Here is a 26,462-nt window from a genome sequence, read left to right on the forward strand (position 1 = left end):
AAGTACAACTGATATTGGTGATAAAAACAGAGGAAGTATAGATTAAGATGATCAGATTATGTTATGAGAAGTAAGATTGTGTATATGAATTAGGTAACACTGACAGTAACTAATTAGAAATGTTTGGTCATCACATAAAACATATATATCATCATTTTAGGGATAGCAGTTACATCAAATTGCTTAAATATGTAACTAAAGTAGCTCTTTCAGTAGCTTTAAAAATAGACAATAATTCAGTAAAATAAAACTACTATTGGACATCTATAAGCAGCTATTTAGTTTTTTCTAGTGTATAAAATATTTTTTGTATCATGAATATTATTTCAATAACTGAATTACTTAATGCACCTTTAACAGTGGGATTTTTAAAAAAGAGTGCTAAAGTAATTTAGCAAAGTTACCACAGTGGCTAGTACATTTGTCATTGTTATGTTAATACAGTATATTTGAAAACATTTAATGCAAGTAATTAACTGTATTTTGCTAATATTTTACATTTATAATATTTTATCTGTGTTGCATTATCAAAAGAACATATTCTTCATATCTTATTTAAATATTAATTTTTTTCAGGTGCAGCAACCATCATTACCTTTAAAGAAATCTAAAACATCAAACCGAGGAAGAAGTAAAAAAGCAAAATAGAGTATTGTGTGTTTATAAATTGTTGAGAAAATTCTGAAAAAAACAATTTTTTTATTTGAATTAGAAATTCAAACTATTATCCTGTTTACTCAAATTTTATTTTACTTTATGATGCATCTGATAAATGTAATATTACATAATTTGAAAATTAATTCAAATATATATTTGAAAAAATTAATAAGTAAGAATTTGTTAATTGTCAGTTTCAATGTGTTTTGAATTTTACAACTATTTATTAATTATGTTGCTTTTGACATTGTATACAGACATTCAGTTATAAATAAGAATACACAGTAGTTATTTGCTGACTTAAATAACATTGTATACATTATTTTATTATAATGGATATTTAAGATTTTCAATAAACAACTGGGGAAGAGGAATAAAGTTATCTTTAAAGATGATAAAGCTTGACATGTAACTCAATTTCCTTTCTTGTGAATTTAATGATACTGTTTATCTCAAAAGTTCTAAAAGTAGGGTATGAACTAGACACTCTTGCCGTACGTTTCTATATTCAACAGCTGACTCAACAGTGAATTTTCCGTTGAGTTCCTCCATTGAACAATTGACGTCATGTATTGCAGAAAAAAACTCTTTCGTTCAGAGGTCACTTTTCGAGATGGATGATTTAAGTAACGAGAAGGCGGCAATTGTGACTGTTTTGCTAAATAATTAAAGTAACTCAGTTAACCATTATTCGAATAAATCTTTTTATTCAAATGAACCCATATCTTGTTCATTTTCCCATATCATTTTCTTGTATACTGGGTCTTTCTTTAATAATTTTAATTAATTTCTTGAATATTTATATCATTAGGAAGTCTTAGAGGGCCAAATATCGGTCATAATCAATTTTGGACAAATGAAAAAAATCTTAATATTTCAATATTGACCAAATTATCCAACATAATCGTGCAATCACATGTTTTATCATATACGGATCATTCATTAATCTGTCTGCTATTACAGCATCCAGAGCAGCAAATGGATAGATTCTATAAGCGAAATTTACTTTTTTGTGGAAGCTGCCATGTTAGTCTATACACCACACTTGCCTCCTTTAGGTTGTCTAGATCATTCTTTGAATTCTCTGCTGTTAATTTAGTTAACCTGTTTTTGGGAGGAGCAAGTTTACTTTGACAATTATTCAATATTTTATTATATTTTTCAAATAATCCTTTTATTTAATGGAAAAGATAAAAACAGAATTAAAACAGTGTGTATGTTTGAATCTATTTCTTAAATATTTTTCATACCATTTTTTAAAGCAAATATTTTATTTCTTCAAATTCTTTTTCTTGATCCTCATTATTGGTCTTTCTTATAAATACTTTTTCTATTTCTATTAAAAATATATTNATATACAATATTCAAAACTTATTCAAAAGAATTATAAAAATTGTTTACATACTTGCAAATGGGTACTACCATAGGATTATCTTTGCAATCTCTATATAATCCAATATCTTCAAGTGCTTTTAACACAGCTTTTCTTGCTTCAAAACGCTTTAACCCCTATATTTAAGAATATATAATTTCAAAAAGAAGTATTCAGGAATTTATTTGAAAAAACTAAAATTAAAATCTTTGAATTAGTTGAACTGACTGTAAATTGTCCACAGTTGTTTGTGATAATTCCTCCATCATCAAGTATATTAATAAAAGGTAAATTATGTCTTTTTCCTACTTCATAATCATTATGGTCATGAGCTGGGGTAATCTTTACAGCACCTATAAATAAATATTATATTATTATAAAAATTTAATAATACAGATAGTCCTCAGTAATGCATTTTAGTTTTTACATAATTTACAAATTATGTATAGTTCTTGTACTGTACATAATTTTTTCAGTATAATACAATTCAATGAAAAGCCTTTCTAGATGCCACATGGAAACTAGCCTAACACCATCCTTGTATTATAGTTTCCCAACTGTTCTTGAATTATCAGCTTCAATATTTATTTAAAGTTTCTTTGATCTTCTAGAATAATTATTGTCAATTAATTTAACCCACTATTTAATGTATGGTGATGTTAATGATTCAGCACATAAAGGAAATCTGAGGTTTCAATATAGTAGCCCTTGCACAAAGATATGCTCAAACCATAAGATGGGATCTCAGTTTATGACTTAAACAAATAATAAGAGTCAAAGCAATCTTATATATGTAGACTGGAGTTCAGGAATGCATCTGACCATTATTCATATATTCTTACGAGATATAAACTTTTGTTTAATGTACTTTCACTTAATAGTATACTTTCAACAAACATTTACTGCACTAACTGAGAATTATCTGTGTTTCTTTGATTATTATTCTATGCTTTTCTTCAAAATAAAATTTACCTGTGCCAAAATTTGGATCAACAAATTTATCACAGACAATTGGCATTCGTCGATTACAGAATGGATGAATAACAAATTTTCCATGGAGATGTTTATACCTTTGATCATCAGGATGTACAGCAACAGCAGTATCACCTAACATTGTTTCAATTCTAGTAGTAGCTACTACTATTTCTTCTGCTGTAATAATATGACTATTGTAAATTAATAGGATATCATCTACATACCTTGCCAAAAACACTACCTTTAAGGTTTGCAATTTCTTCCTCCCTTTTATTGGATCTAGTTGTTCTAGAAAAGATCTTACATATTTCCATCAAATAAATATTTCTCTTCTAATATGACAATAAGATTTAAAATTTACTTTTTTTTATATTACATGGTTTTTCAAACTATCTGATTAATCTGGTTTGCATATCTTACTATTTCTTCTGCTGTAATCATATGACTATTGTAAATTAATAGGATATCATCTACATACCTTGCCAAAAACACTACCTTTAAGGTTTGCAATTTCTTGATAATGTTTATCATGCAAATTTCAGCCCCATTACAGATTCCATTGATATACCATCTTGTAGAATTCTTTAGAAACCATGAAACAATTAGTGAATGGAAATTTAATTCTTTTATATATCCTGGCTCATTAATCTATACCAGTGTTTCTCAACGGGGCGATATCGCTCCATGTGGGTGTTTTTACATGTTGAGGGACGATTAGTAACAATTTATATTTGGGGGGGCGAAAAACAATTCTCTGGGCAATATAGTAAAACATTATATTAAGAATAATTAGATATTTTATTCGTTATATCGTATAATAATTAAACAAATAACATATACTGGTCACTAGTCTATTCAATGCAGTATGAGTTTGGCGTTAGTCTTGGCCCTCAGCATCGGAATTTTGAAGTGAACGGGGCGATACTATGCAACGGTTTTATTGAAGGGGTCAATATTACATTACAGGGGGCCACAATTCATTAGAGGTTGAGAAACACTGATCTATACTATGGTATGATTTTTCCTTTATTTAATTTTGTAATGAGCTCATCTGCATTTTTTATACTAAATGGTGACTAGATATAATCTGTAAAGAATCTTTTATAAACAACTCTAAATTATATAATACAGTATATTTAAAATTGACAATTGGTCTACATTTATTTTGCTTATGCATTTTAATTCTAACATTTAACTTAGGAGTTCTTACATTTTCCTGTTGGACAATTACTTTCATTTAATGGGTTAAAATGTTTCTTTTTTTAACTTGCTCTTTTATTATTTTATTTAACTGCTTCTGTTATTTTTCTGTTGGTTCTTCTGTCAACTTTTCAAATTCTTCAGTCCCCAGTTTTTTAACTTGCTCAAAGAACAATTTTTACATATTTTGATGCTAACTTCTATCATATTTTGTTACTGGCAAGAGCGATTTCAATAATGTTTGTGTGGATAAGGTTTGTTATAAGCCTTTAACTTGAATCAGTAATGTTCTGAACACAAATTGGAGACAATTCTGCTAAGGGGCTTCTGCTTTAACTCTTAAACATGTCATTTCAGATTTTTTTCAAAAGTATTTGAGAAGTGTTAAATAAAGGTTTATATCAGCCTTACCTACACATGGAAATCACTGAAGAACTCATTGTAAGGTCTCCCAAACAAAATGTATTCCCTGATATGATGATTCCTTTATATATCTATCTCATTGTTTACTGGATGTGCAAAAAATAAATAAAAATTATGCAAACTGGGACAAAAATATCCTTTGATCAGATTAGAAAACAGCATGGGACTTCAAAAAAGGATGGTCAGTGTTCTGGAGTAGTCAGTTTATCTATATATTAATAGAACCCACAGAGATTCTGCTGCATTTTTGTCAGATTAGTTCTATCAATTAATTCTTAATCTTCTGTTTTTGTAATGTTATTGAAGCAATACATTATTTTACATTTGCATATAAAAGTGTGCTTTTAATAAAAAAAATCAATGATAGCCAATGGTTGAGGTGGTTAAGATGTCACCCTACTGCTCTGGGGAACCCAGGATTGAATCCAGATAGATGAAAATCTCCAAGAATTTTTCATGGGCATCTGTCAGATCCATCAGACCCCATCCTTCACCACCTAACCTTCTCATTGTGAACCTGGCCAAACCCACAGCAGATGTGGAAAAAAGACCTCTTACACCCATGGGCAGAAAAAGCTAAAAATGAAAAAAATATTAAGACTACAAAGATCACATGCAAATTTTTATTTAAAAATATTCATTATTATTAATTTTTCTTCATTCAACAGCAATTCTCAAATTAATTCATATATTACAATGATATTCAAAGCATTAAATCTCATTTAAACAATTTAACACTTAAATGATTTCATACTGATATAAAAACCTTCAAACTATTATAAATTAAATCAAATTTAGAAAAGTCTTTTTAAACACAGTCATAAGATTAACTAAATGGAAATTTTATAGCAATAACAATTCCTAATATATAAGTATATATATATATATATAACTTTATTATCTTTTTCATTTTTTTTAATAATCTTTTAAAAGATATAACAACTGGCACTGTTATATAAAACATGCTTTGTGGCAAAAACAATAGTCATTTCAGTTTTAATCCAGTGCAGCCATGATATAACATTATTTCACTATAATTACAATTTACATATAGATGAGCTTTGAATTTTATTTAAGGTATTTTAATCAAATGAAATTAGAGAATTAAAGCATTGAATAAAATAATGCAAATCTCTTTTTCTGATGATAATTCTTGGTCCATATAACTGGTAGTTTGATGAATGGTAAATAACTAAATAACTGTACAATTCTAACAGTTCACTTTTTCATTTATTATCACTAATTATTATAAGACATGGTGGCATACATTGCTGCCATATTTTAGCACCATGTTTTTCCAGTCCTGAAGATATCTGAAGATTTCCCATCAGATAAGTACCTGGAGCTGAAAAACATGCTTGGAGTGGTACGTGAATCGTGGATCCTGATTTAAGACAAAACTGCCGCTGACTTGGACCTATCCAAGTAAAACCTTGCGAACCGAGTCCTCTGTAAACTTCTTGAAGTGACTGTGGTGTAGATACTGGACTTGGAGTTACACTGAAAATTTAATAGTAATATTTAAAAAATAAACAGACAAATTTAGAATTTAAAAATAAAATGTATCTAATTGAAAAATAATTACATAAAATACATATTTAATGTTAATGAATCTTTGACAAGAGAATTTAGAAAAATAGTATTTCCAAAATACAATTGTTCAAAATTAAGAATATTTTTTAAACATTGACTACCAGAAATTTAACCCTTATTAATTTTCCTATTCATACGATAACAATTTATTGATTAGAAAATTAAATTATTACTGCTATTATGCAAATTTGTTAAAAAATGTACATAATATGTACATTAAAGCAACATCATCAAAATTAATGTTTTGAATAAAATTTAAATGCTTTATCATTACCAAATACCATTAAAATGTTTTGAAATGAATTCAAACCAATTATTAAATTTATTTCAAAATATTTTAATGGTATTTGGTAATGATAAGGCATTTAAATTTTATTCAAGACATTAATTTTTGTGAAACTGACACAAGAAACAAATAGTCTGGTAAAGTATAATGTGATATAAATCAACAGAAATTAATTTAACAAAATACTTTTCAAATACAGTAGACCCCCTATAACACTGTTGGAATTCATATAATACAGAATTATCATGTTGTACGAGTCACTTAGATTTTACAAATATGTGAGCCATTCATAGCCTGGCACACGTATTTGTAAAATCTAAGTGACTTGTACAACATGGAATTCATATAATACGGAATTATCAACAGTTATAGGGGGGTCTACTGTATATCACATTTTTTTCATGTGATATAAATGCAAAATAAATAAACAGAACATAGCATAAATAAATAATCAAATATTTATTTTGCATTTTTTACAATTTTTACTAAAAATAAAATATAATAAATTTAATTTTGTAATATATACTATACTTTTAATTATTTACCTTCTTACTTCTTGTAAATCAATAAACACATAAGCATCTACTTGAGAACAGTTATGAGCAACAAGTATTACAGGAATGCTAAGTAACCTTTAAAAAATATTTAAAGACAAATGAAAAGCTCTGTATATTTATAAAATTTATACAATTATAACTTTATTTTTCATAAATAGTATGGGTCTTTTATTTTTCTTTATAATTGTTTTAAATTTCTTTATATCATGACTAAAAAATTCAGCTAACTCCATTAAAAAATATTTTAATTCCTTTAACCAAAGCCATAGTGTGTCCAGCATTCTTTGTGACTGATTTTCTGTTTAGGTTTCTACAGTATCATAACCCTGTGTTTAAGCTATTCACTGCTAATGATATTTAATCTTTTCTGCCACTAGCCCTTGCCATTCATTCTCACAGAATTCTAGTATTAGATAGGTCAAAAGATTACTAAAAAATCTCTATCAGTGTTTATAAAATTCCATTAATAAAAAAAAACATGCCTTTTTTTATTATCTATTGTGCGGCCAGTTTGAGTTAAAAACCTATTCACTTGTGCATAAATGTGATTTGCATTCAGGAAAACACACAATAAAGTTAGCAAATTAGACCGTTTTTAATAAAATTAGCAAATAATTTATTGTAAATTCAGAAATTATGAAAATAGTACCATATGTAGAAAAACATCAGTTTTCTATATTAGTGAGTTTTTCCTTAGCTATTGTTCTATGAACCCATTCAACTTTATTGTGAATGATATTTTTTATTCATTTAGCAGAATGCTACCATATTATTAAGCTAGTTCATCAATAATTTATTAAGTTAGTGTCTTTATTAAATTAATTTATTTATATACAATTGCAAATATAGTTTTGTTTTTTCCAAAATATTTATTTAAAACAAATGTTTTTGATTTAAATATTGTTCTGTCCCATTTCTGTTATTTTTGTTTCTGTTCAAACTTTTATCTGAAAAAGCTTTTAATTAAATAAAACTAAATGTAGGTTAAAAAAAATAGTAAAGAACATGGCCTGCATTATTTAAATTTAATAAATACACAAAAAATATAAATATGACTTTTTTTACAAAGGTAAAAAAGTCGTATTTATATTTTTTGTGTATTTATTAAAACTAAATGTATTTTTTCCCCCTCCCTTGTTTTCTTTAAGCTCCAACAATGATCTTAAAGTGATTATTTATTTAGATCAAATGATATCGTGCAGACTTCATTTTTTTTCAAGAACTTAAACAACTTTTAGAATAAACTTAAACAAATTCAAGATAAATGTTACCTGGAATTTATATAACTATTTGTAAATTCTTTATAATTTTGCTTCTATCTTAAAAAATTCATTTGCAATCCCATTTTTTAAATCTATATTAAATTAATAAGTTAACATATATTTACCTTTTATATAAAAAATTATGTTTTACATGAAATGGATGATTTATTGTACATTTAATTGCTTGTTCAGTTAAATTCAAATGAATTTTTTCATTTTCTTCTAAGTCTGGAATTATATAAATTGGAGGATTTTGCTCGAAAGACTAAAAAAAATAATGACAAAATTATAAATCATTATTTAGAAAAATACAATTAAATAAGTACATAAATCTAGATAAAATCATAAAATTTAATATATCAGTTTAGGCAATAGCAAATATTATCATGAAAGATAATTTTGAATAATTTGTAAATTATTTAAAGAAAAATATTTAAAAATAATTAAATTAAATCTATAAAATTTATTCCATAAAATGTAGAGTAATTTTGTTTCAGCACACAAGTGTAACTTTTAATTATTAAAATCTTTAGCATTTCAGTTTCCAGGAATTATTGCAATTCAGAAGAAAAACTAATATAATTTTATGAAAAGAAAACTCTTTTTCATATAAAATAACTGCAGGCTTTATACATGATATATGAAATAGATATCAATAAAATCAACATGACTATGTAATGTAAGATTTTTAAAAAATGTAATTCTTTCAGCAGACCATGACCTGCTGATGTCAAAACAATACCATGTACAAGCTTTAATTTGGAGAATATATTACTGGAACATTGAATCATTACATACTTTCAGATTTGGACAAAGATTACCATACTAAAAATTCTACAAAAAGAAATAATTTTATAAAACTGAAGTAAAAACAATCTCTCTAAAGACACTAAATGAAAACAATTTTAACTTTCAGATAATGATGTCCAATATGCTACTAAAAGAAGGATGAGGAAAACTTGGAAAAACAAATATGAAACAATGCAATAATGTGCAAATTTTAATATTAGTCATAAAAGGCCAAAGAATAGCATCTTAAAAATGTTAACAGATAGGAAAATGCAAAATGCAAGCATATACAGAATTTTGTAAAGGATTCTTTTTTTTTTTTTTTTTTTACAATATTTGGACTCTTGAAATGTCAAAATATTGAAGGGAGGAAAAGACCAGTCATCATACTTTCACTATGTGATATTTTATAACATCTGGAAAAGTCGTAAGAAAAAGAGATTTGAGAAGTATTAGTAAATATACAATTTCAGTTGGAATACTTAAGAATAGACATGAAATAGAAACAAAATAAAAACACCAGAAAAAAACTGAAAGCTAAATATTACATCATAATCTACTTATAAAAAAAATTCAACTTATAAAATTTGTATACTTTTTACAGTTTATTCTTAACAAGTTGAATTTTACTCACTCAAATCTCTAAGTCAAATTTTATTTTCATCTCTTATTTAGCTCCCATAAATTCAATGCATTTTGTGTTTCTATAAAGTCAAACAGTTTATGAGAACACATTTTGATAACTCAATATCTAAGATTCCGATAAATTTATTTCTTATCTGATACTGTATGTATTTTTTGAATTTTCAAGGAGGTTAAATTAAAATTAAAATGAACTTAAAATAAAATCAAACATTTACTTATGTACACTCGAAGAAACATATAAAGTTAGTTAATATGTAGTACCTTTGAAGCCACAGTACAAAAAATAAAAAAACATAACATTTTAAACCTAAAGTAATTATTTTTTATGCAAATTAGCTTATTAAATTTTATAGTTAGCATTCTTTTTAAATTTTTAAAGAAGCTTCCTAAAAGCTGAAAGATGATGTTTTAAAGGTGATTGAGCACATCTAAAACATTGTTAAGTAGGAAGCAATAGCTCACTGATATCAAACTCAATAGACTTCTTTCACCAAAACTATAAATATTTTGTTATTTTGTATAAATAAAAACCTAAGAAATAACAACAATACAATGTATTTAAGTCTAACTGTATTATTTGTATTGCAATATTTATGACCTCATTAAAGTAATGGTAATTTCTGTAATCCAAAATTTCATTATCTCAAAAATTCTTCTCTATTCCTTCAATTCAAGTTATAGTCAAATATACTAAAATTGTATGTAAAATGCTGTGTGTGGAATTATGTGATATAATCATTAATTTTTTCTATAATAACATCTTAAATTACTTCACTAACTACACATCATATAATTATGGAAGTCACAAAATTAGGAAAATTTCATCTTATATAATATATGGTAGAAAGAGATGACAGCAATTAATTATCTTCACATAATTTAAAAGCTTAAAGAAAGAAAAAAATAGCATAACTAAAGAAAAGAAGATGGAAATAATCAATCCTAAGTTATATCTGAAAAATTTCATCATCTCTAAAAGTAAAGATATTATCATTAATAAATTATGAACATAACTATTTAAACATTTTTAAAAGTTTATTTTATAATTTTAAATTAATTTGATGTAAATTTTAATATAAAATTAATTTATAAAAACGAATAAATTTTTACATTAACTTTTAATCAAAATCAAATACAAACCTTTTCTTCAGGTAATGTCAAAACAGAAGAATCAACTTTGTTTAAAACAATATGGTGCTGTCCTACAACAACATGAGTCTGATTATCTTTCTCCATTTTAGCCTATGATTATTATAACTGAATTAAAAACAGTTTAACTAAATATTTTAACATATATCAAATTATAGGTAGAAAAATTTATATCATATACATAATTTTATATATAGTATATCAAATTATTATTATTATATAATTTGAATAATATTTAAGATTTTACTTATTTATTATCAAACTGATGTCATTTAAATATGTGATTATTATATATATTTTAATTAATTAATTATTAGACATCACAGATAGAATAACACTGAAATGTTCATAAAAAAATATACACTTAAATAAGATGTATGTTCTTTTTTAAGAAAATTTTCACTAGACATTGCTACAAACTGAATATTTTAGTTTAAAACTCATTACATTAAGTCCTAATTCAAATCAATTCTACTATTGAAAATAGTAGAATTGATTTGAATTAGGACTAGTGAAAATATTAGGTCTAGTGAAAATATTTAAATTAGGTCTAGTGAAAATATTTAAAATAAGAAAAAAAATCTATTAAAACCATACCTTCCATAGAGCAGTCAAAACTAATCCAAAATTTTCTGTATCTTTCATCATACTTATAATTTCATTTTGGACATTAATGTCAAGTACATCATCATTTATTAACTTTTGATTGTTTAGCCTCAACTGTGATCGCCAACTAAAATCACTACAGGGTGTTGAACTGCTATCAACCTAAAATTTATTTAAATATAACTTCAGAATATTATTTCTTAATTAAATGTATGTATTTTAAATATCTAAATACTTAACATCTAGACTTATCAATTATGGAGTGGTGCATATGTACTTTTTGAGTAATTGGTACATACATTTGTACTTTTTGAGTAATTTAATTAATATACCATATTTATTTTGCACACATGTGCAGTGTGTACAAGTATCTCTCTATCAAACTCTCAAACACAACCTATTTTTAACAAACTTAAAAAAATTACAGTATTTTTCCATCAGGACATATGTCCCACCCTGTATGATCACAAAATATAGTGTTTAAGTTAGTTACTGTTTTTCTTCTACTATTTGTAATGCTAATTATAATGTTATTAATGGTAAAAATTAATTTTAACATGTTAATAGCCATTTATTTATTTTAATTTGTCTTGGAAAATATCTAATAAATAAAAAAAAATAATAAATACTATATCAATCAAAAGTTTGATTTTCATGAGCTATTGTTTTGAGTTTTAATTAATTAACTGATGAAATTTGGGATATTTAGATAGGTGGAATTGCCATCTTATGTTTATTTTAATAATTAAAATTTGAGCTTTACTTAATAATTTTCAAAACATTTAAAGGAAAAATTGACTTGCAAACAGGATTGAAACCCACAACCACCTAAATAATACATCAAATGGGTACTCAAAACTTTAAGCCAATCTTCCTTCTCCATATACAAATAATTTAGAATAACTATATATAACATGCAGGTTATATTTTTATTATATAACATGCAGGTTATATTTTTATTAAGTGCTTGGATAACATATTTGCTTCAAGTACTAAACTGAGATCATAGTCTTCAGTTATGCATGTAGCAATATTAAATGTAACAATGATGTCATATAGCACAATATTCAATGAGATAAAAACAACAGTTTTGGAAATTAGTGTGTGTTGCCATATATTTTCTCATCTAAATGATGTGTTGAATATGTTGATAGTACATAACTTTTGCCAAAGTGAAATCACTAATATATATATAAATTTTCATATCATTTTAGCAATGTAACAAATGAATTTATATTAATAGGAATTTAAGTCTTTAAAATGGAACAATAACAACCTTTATAAAGGCAATGAGTTTTCCAATCAAGAACTTCATGACTATAATTATGTATATCTTTAAACTTCTTTAGAAAAATGAATTAACTAATAGTTTTAGGAAATCAAAATAATTGAATTATGTCAAGATTAACCCCTTCTGAGCCGCGCTCGAGTGTGACTCGAGCAAGTTTTATAGCGTTACGTAAAAATCGGTCGTTAAATACTTTACACTTCCATGTTGCGGCGTTACAAATAGTGACTTGTTAAAATTTCTAAATAATTTAAATTTTCTAAATAATTAAAATTTCAAAATCTATGTGCATTATGTAATTTGAAAAGTCTGTTAAAAAGCTGATAATTCAAAAATAATTTGTATTAAATTTTTTGCCTGAGGATGATAGCTATAAGCTATTGAAAGTGCTTTTTAAATTAACAAGTCACTATTTGTAACGCAACATGGAAGTGTCAAGTATTTAATCTTTGAAAGCTGATGTGAAGTTAATTTATAGTCATGAATTATGTCAAACAGAAATCTTTGCTAATTAAAGTTAATAAATTATAATTATAAAAGATGAAAGATTTATTATTTGGATCTATCTTATAAAACTTTAATATACATTCCTAAGAATTGTTGAGTATCAAAGAGATTGATTAACATTAATTCTATTTTTATCAAAAGTATTATCTTTCATATTCCATAACATGTATACCCTACATATACTGTATTTACTCATGTATAAGACAAGGTGTGTCTTTAAAAATCAAAATAAAGAAAATTAGATTTATTAATACAATTCTAATTTTATTTTGTTTAATCACAAATAAAATATCAAATGAATATAAATGCACACATTGTCCTGCAAAAATTACTGGCATCTTAAACTTTAAGGAAAAATTGTTTAAAATCGACAACATAATTTTTTCTTGTAAAGCTGGACAATTGGGAACCTTTTTTGCCAATTCTTAACAGTCAAATCCACTCTCTGTCAATTACACTTACAAGTTTCTCCAAATTCTGATTTCTGAATAATCATCTGTTTTCACGTGGGAATGGATTAAAACTTATATCTGGCTCCCGTGTGATTTTGGAATTTCAATTTGGAATTCAATTCAAAAGCTCTGCTTTTCCTATTGCTATTCATCTTTACTCCTGACAATACACAGAACGATTCAAATGACCCAGATAATATATGTTTGCTTTTTGCCAGAAAGTGAGCATCTGGTAAAAAATGCGAATACATGGTTCACAAAAATTTTTGCAAAAACACAAAGAATCCTTTGCTCACACATATAGGACGACCTAGGTTTTTGAAGCAGAGAAAAATGAATAAAAACCTCATCTTATATGCGAGTAAATACAGTATTTGGCAATATTTAAATAGAATATTTATTTATTCAAAATATAATTAAAATAAATCTATTTCTTTCACGTCATTTATGATTTATTTTTGTTCTGAGTAAAAATTTAATTTTTTTGATTTAATCTTTAAATTTAAATAAATATAAATAAAATTTAAAGATATTTTATTGATTAATCTAAGAAAAAGTTACTAATATATCCAATGAAATATGTTCTGAATTTTATTCAAATATTTTTGAATCATCATACACTCATTCACAGAAAAATTAGTGCACCAAGAAGTTGTCAGAATCAAATGAAATTGTACATGTATGAGTGTAATGGTGATATAAGTAAATGTTTACAAAATGAAAGCAAAAGGATCATTTATTGCAGGAAAAACTACAAATGAAAGAAAATTCTAGCACCATGTTGGGCAACCTCTAGATGTGACATGGGCAGGCATGGAGGCATACAGGTGCCATACGGTGTACTGTGGCATCTCAGTCTACAGTTATTGCAAGTGGTCCTCTAGTTTGGCCAAACTCCTACACTGTCCAAACTTGGCATCCTAGGTGATCCCAGATATGTTTGATTGGTGACAAATAAGATGACCAGGCAGGTCAGGAAGGTGTGGAGGCATTCCTGTGACACCCTTGCTGTGTGTGGTCAAGCATTGTCCTGTTGGAAAATGGCTCTTGGGAGCCCTGCCATGAGATGCAAGACATATGGCTGCGGGATGTCACTAACATACTGATGGGCTGTCATGATCCCTTGGATCACTACTAGAGGTGACCAGTTGTTGTATGTGATGGCACCTCAGACCATCATACCAGCTGTGTGGGTAGTGTGCTGCACCAAAGCATAGGCAGGATTGAGGCATTCACCACAGGGCCTCCAGAAATGAACACAGCAGTTGTTAGTGCCCAAAATGAATATAGATTCATTATTGTAGATGACCTGGTTCCATTCCATTGTGGTCCATTCCCATTGGGAGTGACATCACTCTAAATGGTGCAATGGTAGGTGGCTGTCAATGGCAGCACATGTAATGGGCTTTGTGATACCAAATGTTCCTCACCCAGGTGCCTCAAAATGGTACAGACAGACACAGACCTGTAATGATAGTGCCACCTGTGTCCAGATGGCAGACAATTATATAGTTGGCTGTGTGCATGCTTGTCAGAGGATCAGTCAGTCCTCTCAGCTAATAGTCTGCTGAGGATGTCTTGAGCTTGGGTACCATGTGTACAAGCTCTCTCTCATCCACTGGTCCCAACACCTCCTAAGTGTTTTCAGAATAGTCTAAATGCCAGGCTATTTAGCAAGACGACCATCCAGCTTCTCTCAACCCAATGATCCTTCCCCTCTCAAACTCAGTTAGTTGTTTATATGGTCTTCAGTTGCAACATAAAGGCATCTCAATACAGCATCCCTCCCAACAGGTAAACTATAGACAGGATGCCTTTGCATGCTTTTTTAATAAACCAAGAGGAATGACACTTTAACATCCTCTTCTGGCATTATGCAAGAAGCCATTACACTATAACTAATCATTTCTATATTTGCTTGAGACTTATCTGCATGTGAAGTTTTGCAAAGATACAACACCCCTTCTTGGTGTGCTAATTTTTAAAGAAAATTACTGTATTACACCAATAACTTATCACTGAACCATAGTATGTTGAAATTTTTTTCTTAAAAAGTCTGTTTAAATATTTCTGAGACTTATTTGCTTTAATATGCTGTATTTATGCTCAAATATTGCGCTTTCTACCTTTCTAGATGTTTGCTCTGATATATGACAATGGCTACATTGGCAGATATTTTAGGAGAATTTCATACATTTCCAATTTTTATAAAATTATAAAATAATCTTTATTGTTAATTAAAATATATACAGAAATTTAATTAGATTCTGCTCTCATTTTTTTAGTTTGCTGATTCAATTAGCAATTTGATATTTTTAAAAATATATCTATTAAAAAAGAAAAACTTAGTTGACAGATAGTGTGTGTTATGCCACATGTCTACAATATCCATGCAACTTTGTACAAGTTATTTGTAACTGTATGGTTTGGACCCAATTTCAGTTGAGATTTAGGATTTTGGGCCTTTATTTAATGTTGAGTAAATTTGTAATACATTTTATTAATGAATGTCAAAATATATTTAGAACTAATGAAATCTAAACAATAATAAAAAAAAAAGAAAAACTACAATTATTAAATGCATACATTGGACTTGCCCCAGTGATAAAATATAATTAACTTTTAACAAATTTTTTCATCTGATAAAAAAATTAAAAAAGTGTGTTTTTTACATCTTCACATTAAGTTGACTGTTTATCTTGAGTTACTTTTGCTTTTCCAAAATTTCTGTTTGAATTTCAATTTCTTAAAGAGGAAAAACATTGCAAAATTCTCTTTTATTTATTTTTTTTATTACATGTTTCTTTCTTAATTTTTCTTTATTGGTTATTTTTGAGATTTTAAGTGATTCATCTTTCATTTATCTTGCAATTGATTTTAATGAAATTGAGATTTGTTATCTATGCTATCTTATTTAAAAACAGATGTGTCTTCTTTTCACCTTTAAGACAGTCCAAACAAATCTTGTAAGAGATTTCTTTAAGATCTATTGAATTAGTGATAATTATTTGTTTTTTGTTTGAAACTTGATGAAATTTGGTAAAATCCTAAATTATGACAGTGACCAGTACATTACTATAGTAACAAAATAAGGCAAGCTCAGTTAATGGCATTAATGTTCTTATAATTAATCAAACAAGCACATTTTCATAAGCTCTAACATGTTTTCAATGTACAAATGTCATCTTCAGGAACAATTTTGGAGAAAATTAGAAAAAACAATTTCAAATTAAAAAGTTTTCATATGCTATATAAATTTAAAACAACTAAATCTCTCATTTTAGATTGATGTAAAGTTGTAATTTACATAGTGTATGAGGGTTTTTTTTAATGTAAAATTGTTCAGTTCAATCGAAATTTTTTAATAACTGTTCCTGAAGATTACATTTTATATATGTCAAAAACAAAGTTTATTAAAAAGTGATAACAACATTAACACTATTAAATTGAGTTTTTCTTATTTCCTTAATTGTAAAGAATTAGTGCCTTACAAATTAGTGCCAACATGGTTATATTTTTGTACATTTCTGAGTGGAAAGAAATATATTATTTGTGGCAATAGTTATATAAAATAATAAACAATATATAAAAACCACTTCAAATGAAAGATCTAATTTTGAATGTTTAGCAAGTAAATATATAAAATTTATTTTGTAGTTATTCAGGAATAGCACTACATTTTAGAAATGAATGCAGTAACTTTCATCACAATAAGTTATTTTGTGTAAAATTTTGATAACAATCAATAGGAATTTGAAAACATTGCGACACAGTTTCTTTACAACTACAGAAACTGTGTGCACCATCTGTTTTCAAATTCAGATTGTTATCAAATTTATACAAATAATTTTACTCCCAAATGCTAGTTCAATAATCTCAACATGCTTACTAACATACACAGGCATGTTGAAAAGTTCTCAGCCCAACACAGAGGCAAATGTACGTGAATGACTTACCACACCACATATTTATTCAACATATTCTCCATTGGTCTTGATGTACTTCTTGCAGTGGCATTCAAACTATTTATCCCATTTACAAAGAAATTTGGAACTTTGGTTCTCTAACCATTCCTTTATAACCTTCTTACTTTCAGGTATTTTTTTTAATTGAGGAAGAATTGATAATCCAAGGGAATCAAGTTGATACTGGACCTGTTTGCACTTTAGTTTGCTCAGTTTGATCACTGTTTTCTGGGCAGTGTGTTCCAACTCCATTTTGTCAAATCAGACATTGCTTTCTGTCATTTTGTCTTTCAATTTCAGCTGTGCAAAACAGTGAAGACTTACCATTCATTTTTGGTAATATCATCAAGGATTCTATTCTATCATGTCATATCATCTATTTTCTCTATTATTATAGAAAAATATTGTTTTTATTAAAGAAAATATTAGTTTTCTCTAATAAAAATTGTGTACTGGAATAGGTATGAAAGATATTTGTTATTTATTATAAACAGTTTCAGCTTTTGGAAAGTTTATGATTAAGTAGTAGTTTGGTTTATAAAAATGAATACACAACAGATATATTTCTGACTAATTTTTTCAATAGAGAGATTTCACAAATGACTGAAAACTTTTTTAATTTACTATTTACTAATACTTTCATTAAAAAAAGTAAATTTCTTGTTGAATTAAAAATCCAATAATTTTCTAACATTTTATAAATAATTACTTACTTCTGTTCTTCCAAAAGGAACTTGAGAAAATACCATCACATTTTTTCCAGTAACTAGAATAATTGGGATAAAAACTTATCCATTAAAATATTTACAAAAACTTTTAGAACAATTTTATTGAAAATGAAAATTTTAAAGAACTTAACAATAAAAAAAATAATTAAATGTAATAAATAACCTGTATATTTGGAATTAAATGGCATAGCTTTCATTGAGAGCAAAATTGATTCTTGTGGCCGGATGGAAATTGTTCCTATAAAAACAAATTTAAAGTATGAGTAATTTTTGTTAAATATTATCAAAATATAATAATATATATATATGTAGCATTATTAATATCACTTCACTTATTATAAAATCATTACTTCAGGGGGAAAAGCAGATTTCATAAAACAAACAAATAAATCTTTATCAAACAGCTCATTTTATTTTACAACAACAATTTGAAACCTTTTGATTTGTTTTGGTTAACTCTTGTCATTTGATTACAGTTTTTACTTTCTTTGGTGATAAACAGTGTTAATTAGGTAAAAATAATTTCTGAAAATTGCTTTTAGAATTTGATTAATAGTAATTCTACACATGGTTGATTATTTTATTTTTAGATGAATATGTTAAAACAGGCTTGGCCAACATACGGCCTGTCTAATGAATTATGTGGCCCATGATCAATCTTTCAATATTAGCTACTCAAGTCCGAATAGCTCGATGAAAAATTCTGACGCCTAAAAAGGGGAGTCAACAACTCACTGTGCATTTAGAGTTAACCCTCCATTACAAATCTCATAAGTACAGCATAGAATGTTGATAAAGCACGATAATGTGAAAAATGTATCTGTAATCTCTATGTACAATTTAGTTTCTACCGGGTGACACCACAATGAGATCTCTCACCACCTCAAAATCTTCCTAGGACAGCCTCTGGTTCGGCCTTGGAAAAAGCTTTTTTTCCAATTCAGCCCGAGGGCAAAAACTGTTGGCCATCCCTGTGTTAAAATGATATTTTGAATTATTTCGGCCATCAGGGAGTGCTTTTGCTGTTCATAAAAGTGTTGTTTACCAGTTGATGGTTGGCATTGAGTTTGAGCAACTGCTTTAGTCCTAATTTGTCTAACTAAACAATATTTTTAGTTTTAACAGGTATGTTTATTTTATTGCCTTTTCTTCTTTTTTACCATTACTCAAGCTTGGTGCCAGTATATATATATATATATANTTTGCATAAGATTAACATTAAAGCATGCAAATGCTTTAATGTTAATCTTAGGAAATTGTGTGGCCCATTTAATAGTAAATAAATTCATTATATAATAACAATAACAAGAAAAATTAGTATTAAAACTTAATTTTATAATTATTGTTATTATAAATAAAACACTGTTCTTACAGAGCATTCCAAAAATAATTTTTACCTTGTCCTTGAACTTCAGAAAGTGGATATAGGCACCAATCTTGACTAACACTCGAAACTTGTAAAATTGTTATTTCTGTTCTTTCAATCTATTTATACAAATATATATAATAAATTATTTTTTAATATAATAATTTTAATTTACTTTTTATCTTAAAATACAATATAACATTTAATAATAAGTATATAAGTGATGAAAAATTGCTATCTCTGATAATATTCAATTAACAATAAGATACATTCTTCCTCAATCTACAAGCATAATGTATTTTAAATAAAAATGAAAAACTTATACTTTAATAAATAATCATTTAAAATTCTATTATAAAATACCTCATTACATTAAAACTTGTGGACACTGGAATTGCATAGGATTCTACAAACTTTGATTTAAGCATGTTTTCTCATTTTAACCAGGTTGGAACAAAAAAAAAAACCACTTCTTCAAAATATGAACATACTTCATCTTTTCTTTTACAAAGTTTCAATCCAGACACACAGTAATTGTTACATTTATTGAAATAAATAAATTCAGAATAAGAGAAAAAAAAATACACAGGAAATATGACACTCATGCATTCTTGTATATAGGAAAAAAAGTGTGTATTGTGTGTGTGTTAAGCACATATGAAGCGTGCAATGCCATTACGGCTTATATTTACATCATTTTTACAACATTATGACTATGCACACTTCATATGTTTTAAGTGAAACTTATTAATGTTTTCTCACTTTAATTGCAGACTTTTTTAGACATCTTAGGTGGTTTGATTTCAAAAATTTGATCTCAATACTCTTGAATTCACTCTGCATTTGTTTTATTCATAATTGAACCATTCACAGGCCAAATTGATTAACTCCATTTGTAAATTCTTAATATAATCGTTATTATTTTTAACAATTTTCACGTAACTAATTTTATATATCATTACATTAAAGCTATGCTTTAATGTAATGATATATTTTAATATATTAAAGCATAGCTTTAATATATATTAATATATATCATTACATTAAAGCTATGCTTTAATATAATAATATATATATATGTAGCATTATTAATATCACTTCACTTATTATAAAATCATTACTTCAGGGGGAAAAGCAGATTTCATAAAACAAACAAATAAATCTTTATCAAACAGCTCATTTTATTTTACAACAACAATTTGAAACCTTTTGATTTGTTTTGGTTAACTCTTGTCATTTGATTACAGTTTTTACTTTCTTTGGTGATAAACAGTGTTAATTAGGTAAAAATAATTTCTGAAAATTGCTTTTAGAATTTGATTAATAGTAATTCTACACATGGTNTCAATTTTTATACTTTTTGTTTTATGGAGTTAGTCAATTTGGCAAGTGAGTGTCTCAATTAACAGTGAGATATTCAACATTTTCTGTAGTATGTTCTTTTTAAACATGTCAAAACATTAAAAAACACAGCAATCTTTCTATTGTTTTAAAATAAAATTGGACTAAGTCAAATACAAAGCACACCACATGCACAAAATACAGAGAAAATATGGACAAAAACAAAACAAAAATATCTTCTAAATTTCTGCTGAAACCAAACAGAAAATCATATAAAACAAGTTTCTTTTTTTCTTTTCTTTAACTGCTGAAAAATTTGTATCAAAGTGCAGCCAATAGACAAAGTCTCTCATAATGATGTTCACTCTAGCCATAAGGTATATCTCAATTTGAAAAATGGCACATATAAGACCAAAAAATGTGTAAATCTGTATTTTGTATTTGTTCAAGATTATTTATTAAAGTCTATTAGTTTTAAACATATTTCACTTTGTATTCAATATTATGTTGTTGTTAATTTTAATAGTCATAAGTTGTGTATTCGCATGTCACTAGGACTAAATCATGTATATTACATCTTCAAAACAATGTACAAACTATTTGTGTCAATTATGATATTACAAGGCAGATTCAATAAATAAGATTAGTAATGCTGTCAAAGAAAAAATAATAATATAGTGTACAAAGTTAAAACTAATGATAATGCACACTGTACCAATAGTTGTCCCTGTCAGGTGGCATTTGCATCCACTACATGGTTTACAAATTGGCACCGTCTATATCAAACTGCACCAGACTGAAACATCAAGCTGCTATTTGATTTTTTGAAAGCTGAAGGCATTGCTTTAAAAGCAAAAAAACATTGCTTTAAAAGTCTATGCAATCATCATTTATGTTTTTTCAGACTTTCTTGAACTTTTGGACTCACTTGCAAAGTTTTTGCATCAATGTGCATATGTCCAGCAATGGATCTCACTATCTTGTAAGTGTAACGCTTACATCTATCTAAAATCAAATAACAGCCCACTATTTGATTATGGTGCAGTTTGCAGTTTGATATGGATAATGCCATTCTGAAAACCATATAGTGAATGCAAAGTCCCTTAGCAGGGACAACTATTGTATACTTTTTCAATATTAGTCTGAACTTTATGTGCTATATTATTTTTCTTTAACAGTGCTACTTACCTTATTTATTGAATCTGTCTTGTTTTTAACTAAACTATTTCCTAAAATCCATCATCATATAAGCAAAATAAATATCAATAATTTTATTTCATTCACAGCATTTTTGAGTCAGGCTTCTCATACAATTTGTTTGCATGTTCATCCTTGATAGGTTCTAATTAATACAAATTAATAATAGAGATATGACAAATACAGCTTTCCATTTAACCTCTTCACACCTCATACATTCTGCCTTATATTTTGACAGATATTTTGTGAGAAAAATTTGATAATGCCAAAATAACTTCAATTTTCTGGTTTTCACAAGTTTCTATCTTAGGAAGGTTCTGTCTTTCACAAGATTTATTGCATTATTACCCCATAAGACAAAGCATAAGCTCAGTAACCACATAAGCCAAATATATAGTGTCAAATTATTTTAAATATTAAATAATTTACTAGCCAACAAACAAATCCAATATCATCAAACAAGTGTTAAAATTTAGTACATAAATATTATACTATATGTATTATATAAAATATTAATTACCTCACTAACATTTTGAGCTTCAAGAAATAAAACAAAACTATTGGCACTTGATGTACATTGAGTCAGAGAATTATTTGAAAATGAAGAACTCCAAGTAGATTCAGTTTTAAAACTCAAAGAAGGAAGAGCAGTGATATTTAAAGAATATTGCAATAATCTATATCTGAGAACATAAAGAAATAAAATATTTAATGTTATATAATGATAAAATAAAAACATTAATTATTACTGAAATATACAAAATTTTGAAACTCACTTCATTTTTGTTTGAAACTCTTTTGTTTCATAATAAAACAAAAAATCTATGGTATGATCACCAGGCACATCTGGTCCACGAAGCCACATTGGAACAATAAGTGATTCTTTCGGTGTCAGTTCACAAGAATTTCCATCAAGTGTGATTATTTCACAAATTGCTTCAATATTTGGACATTCAGCCATAACTGGGGAAAATTTTTCGTTGCAAGCATTTTCTTTGTATACCATCCAGCCATTTGATTCATAACCTGGTGTTCCAATTACAAACAATTCTGGATTTGAAGATGCTATAAGTATTCTATTCAATGCACAATGACCAATATTTGTGAATTCTATATTCATCAGTCTTACTTCACCACAAAAGAATGTTGGAATAAAATTATTAAATTTAACCTGTTTAAAATTTAAATTAAATTAAATGTTTTATTAAAATTACAAGAAAAATAAAATATTTCATGATATAAAAATCAACATTAAAAAAAACTATTTATCTTATTATAGTAATCTACAAAGTATTTTTAATATGTAATCATTTTTGAAACAACCTCAAAAATTTATTTTAAAAAAATTATTTATGAAATTTGTTTATAATTTTGGAGCTTATATTTATGTTGTATTCTTTATTATTAACACAAATTCAAATACTCTATACTTTTGTACAAAATATTTGAAAATTATTATTCTTCCTTGCAAAGATGTTATAAACCAACTGGTGCACTGCACTGCCTGCATCTAACTAGATTTGCCACTGCTGAATTTTCTTATAGTTTTTAATCTAGCCACTATTCACTGACATAGATTTAATTATTTTTTCAATTTTAAACTAATTCACTTTTCTTTAATAACTAGTACTGACACTCAAAAATAATTATATTATTTTTAAATATATTATTAATTTAATATTGTGTATTAATACAAACACAAATAGTGTTATATGTGATAAATAACAACCACCTGATATCAGCTGTAATGTCATAAAAAAAAATAAAAATTTAGAATCATGTATGGTATTAATGAACACATCATATGTAGTATTGATAACACCCCAGCACAGCCCAGAAAACTGTAATAAAGATACCATAATTGGATAGTATGTTGTTATAGCTAGTGCTGAACACTATAAACATTTTTGTAAATATGCACCTGGGATTGGATAATGCATGTCCTCAGGCATGTTGTATCCAGAGGCATTGTTTTTTTGGATTTTTCAAAAATTCTTATTAATTTTTTTATTCTTTTTAAAAAATTCTTTAAAAATTCTTTTTTATGACACAAGATCAACTTACTTTAACCAAATAACCAGAGTGCTTATGTTCGATAACTGCAAATGTTTTCAAAGTCCCTTCTGGGCTCTTCTTCAGGCTTCTACCCTCAATTCCATTCAAGCTGGCCATTAATATTTGAACACAATTTGAAAGGTATTCGATTTGGGATACGACATGTGCATATGTTCCACTTTACGTCCAATTGTAAAATTAAATGCTATTGTCCAGTAGGACCTGCCTCGCCATTGAAAGAGATATCTCCTCTTTAAAATTAATGCAGGTGGGTCTGCATTCAGTCCTAAATATTTCAATCGCCTCCAACCATTTAAAGTGTTCTGGGAGGGCAGTGGTGAGGATAATACATGCTCTGATGAAGTCCGCCATAATATCTGGGTCCATTGCATAAGTTGAGAGGGCCGTTGTACACTTGTACACCTATTATGCAGTATGTCTGATTTATGTTCCCTTATCCTAACCTCTATTGACATTTGGTGGAGCAACATACAGCATTTCCTTATGCCATCTGTCTCTCTGATAGAGATGCTATAAATGCCCAGTTGTCTGTTGGGGTTAGGATGGTCTTTTCCATTATGTAATATGTTGAAAATGGATGTGCATCTTCAACATATTATGTAATGGAAAAGACCAAAATTTATATTATTGTATCTATTTCTGACTGACACAGATCCTTTAAAAAAAATCTATGACCAAAAAACTATATTCCCAATAAAAAAATATTCATCAGACATTTATAATACAAGTGTACAAAATATTAGTAGTCTAGTAGTCTTCTTTTGTCTATATTCATAAAATATGGAAATAAATATGAAATTTATAAAAGTTATAAGACAAAAACTTTGAATAAAACATGTTGAAGGTAATGCTGTTTGTTTCATGATGCAAACCTCTGACAGAATGATTTATTGCTGTTTATTTATTATTACTGGCTAACTTATGACATCACTTGTAAAATATAACCTTGTTGTAAGTAGATTCAGTTTTAAAACTCAAAGAAGGAAGAGCAGTGATATTTAAAGAATATTGCAATAATCTATATCTGAGAACATAAAGAAATAAAATATTTAATGTTATATAATGATAAAATAAAAACATTAATTATTACTGAAATATACAAAATTTTGAAACTCACTTCATTTTTGTTTGAAACTCTTTTGTTTCATAATAAAACAAAAAATCTATGGTATGATCACCAGGCACATCTGGTCCACGAAGCCACATTGGAACAATAAGTGATTCTTTCGGTGTCAGTTCACAAGAATTTCCATCAAGTGTGATTATTTCACAAATTGCTTCAATATTTGGACATTCAGCCATAACTGGGGAAAATTTTTCGTTGCAAGCATTTTCTTTGTATACCATCCAGCCATTTGATTCATAACCTGGTGTTCCAATTACAAACAATTCTGGATTTGAAGATGCTATAAGTATTCTATTCAATGCACAATGACCAATATTTGTGAATTCTATATTCATCAGTCTTACTTCACCACAAAAGAATGTTGGAATAAAATTATTAAATTTAACCTGTTTAAAATTTAAATTAAATTAAATGTTTTATTAAAATTACAAGAAAAATAAAATATTTCATGATATAAAAATCAACATTAAAAAAAACTATTTNTTTGTAATTAATACTTTTATCAAAAAATTCTATGATCATAATATGTCCTGAAAAATGCAGTCAAACACTGTTTATCCAGATGAAACAGAATGGATCCAATCTGGATTAATGAAAACCCGGATAAACTGAAATTAGTGTGGTATTAAAATAAAAGTGGAATCTTGTTACTTTTTAATAATTGAAAATGAACTTACAAGCTTTACTGGATTCAAAACATTAGGAACTTTAACATTGCATAATAGAAACATAAAAATTACTCAGTATATACAAATAGTATGTATTTTTATCTTTGTAAACATAAGACTGCTGCATATTAAGGTCATAAATAATGTTTCAATAATCTCACAAACATAGCAAAAAAGACTAATTTTTCTACAAAACACGTAAATATTTAAAAACAATAGTCAAACCAATCTGAT

At 27.0% G+C, this 26,462-nt stretch overlaps 3 protein-coding genes across 3 annotated transcripts in view; 1 reads left to right on the top strand and 2 right to left on the bottom strand.

The window, feature by feature from the left end:
- Positions 1-1,187, top strand: part of LOC111623582 (flap endonuclease 1-like) — a 55,953-nt gene extending 54,766 nt beyond the window's left edge. Inside the window, exon 12 of the mRNA XM_023366209.1 lies at positions 577-1,187. Coding sequence (XP_023221977.1) covers positions 577-648 — 72 coding nt within the window. The 3' untranslated portion in view covers positions 649-1,187. The remainder of the gene's footprint in view (positions 1-576) is intronic.
- Positions 1,188-1,959: 772 nt separating this feature from the next.
- LOC111623562 (valine--tRNA ligase-like) lies at positions 1,960-3,182 on the bottom strand. The gene is made up of 4 exons (XM_023366177.1): positions 3,002-3,182; positions 2,258-2,382; positions 2,063-2,166; positions 1,960-1,993 (listed from the first exon to the last, which is right to left on the bottom strand). The coding sequence occupies exons 1-4, from the start codon at positions 3,141-3,143 to the stop codon at positions 1,960-1,962; spliced, it is 405 nt and encodes a 134-aa protein (XP_023221945.1). The 5' UTR covers positions 3,144-3,182.
- A 1,137-nt stretch (positions 3,183-4,319) lies between these two features.
- The window catches only part of LOC111623563 (trafficking protein particle complex subunit 8-like), a 114,325-nt gene continuing 92,182 nt past the window's right edge, over positions 4,320-26,462 (bottom strand). The window contains exons 20-29 of the mRNA XM_023366178.1: positions 25,552-25,946; positions 22,879-23,041; positions 19,852-19,939; positions 18,618-18,692; positions 18,440-18,492; positions 11,506-11,676; positions 10,900-11,001; positions 8,451-8,590; positions 7,052-7,138; positions 4,320-6,127 (exon numbers count right to left, since the gene is read on the bottom strand). Coding sequence (XP_023221946.1) covers positions 5,854-6,127; positions 7,052-7,138; positions 8,451-8,590; positions 10,900-11,001; positions 11,506-11,676; positions 18,440-18,492; positions 18,618-18,692; positions 19,852-19,939; positions 22,879-23,041; positions 25,552-25,946 — 1,548 coding nt within the window. The 3' untranslated portion in view covers positions 4,320-5,853. The remainder of the gene's footprint in view (positions 6,128-7,051; positions 7,139-8,450; positions 8,591-10,899; positions 11,002-11,505; positions 11,677-18,439; positions 18,493-18,617; positions 18,693-19,851; positions 19,940-22,878; positions 23,042-25,551; positions 25,947-26,462) is intronic.

Source organism: Centruroides sculpturatus, unplaced genomic scaffold (genome assembly GCF_000671375.1).
Source record: "Centruroides sculpturatus isolate CEXI.00-Female unplaced genomic scaffold, Cexi_2.0 scaffold16, whole genome shotgun sequence".
In the NCBI taxonomy this organism is placed as follows: domain Eukaryota; kingdom Metazoa; phylum Arthropoda; class Arachnida; order Scorpiones; family Buthidae; genus Centruroides; species Centruroides sculpturatus.

What these genes read in the sequence shown, in the direction of transcription:
- LOC111623562 (XM_023366177.1), bottom strand. Translation starts at nt 3,143, where the DNA reads ATGTTAGGTGATACTGCTGTTGCTGTACATCCTGATGATCAAAGGTAT. An exon ending in TGATCCAAATTTTGGCACAG is followed by an intron (nt 2,383 to 3,001) that starts GTAAATTTTATT and finishes ATTTATTTATAG; the next exon opens with GTGCTGTAAAGATTACCCCA. An exon ending in ATGGTAGTACCCATTTGCAA is followed by an intron (nt 1,994 to 2,062) that starts GTATGTAAACAA and finishes TATTTTTAATAG; the next exon opens with AAATAGAAAAAGTATTTATA.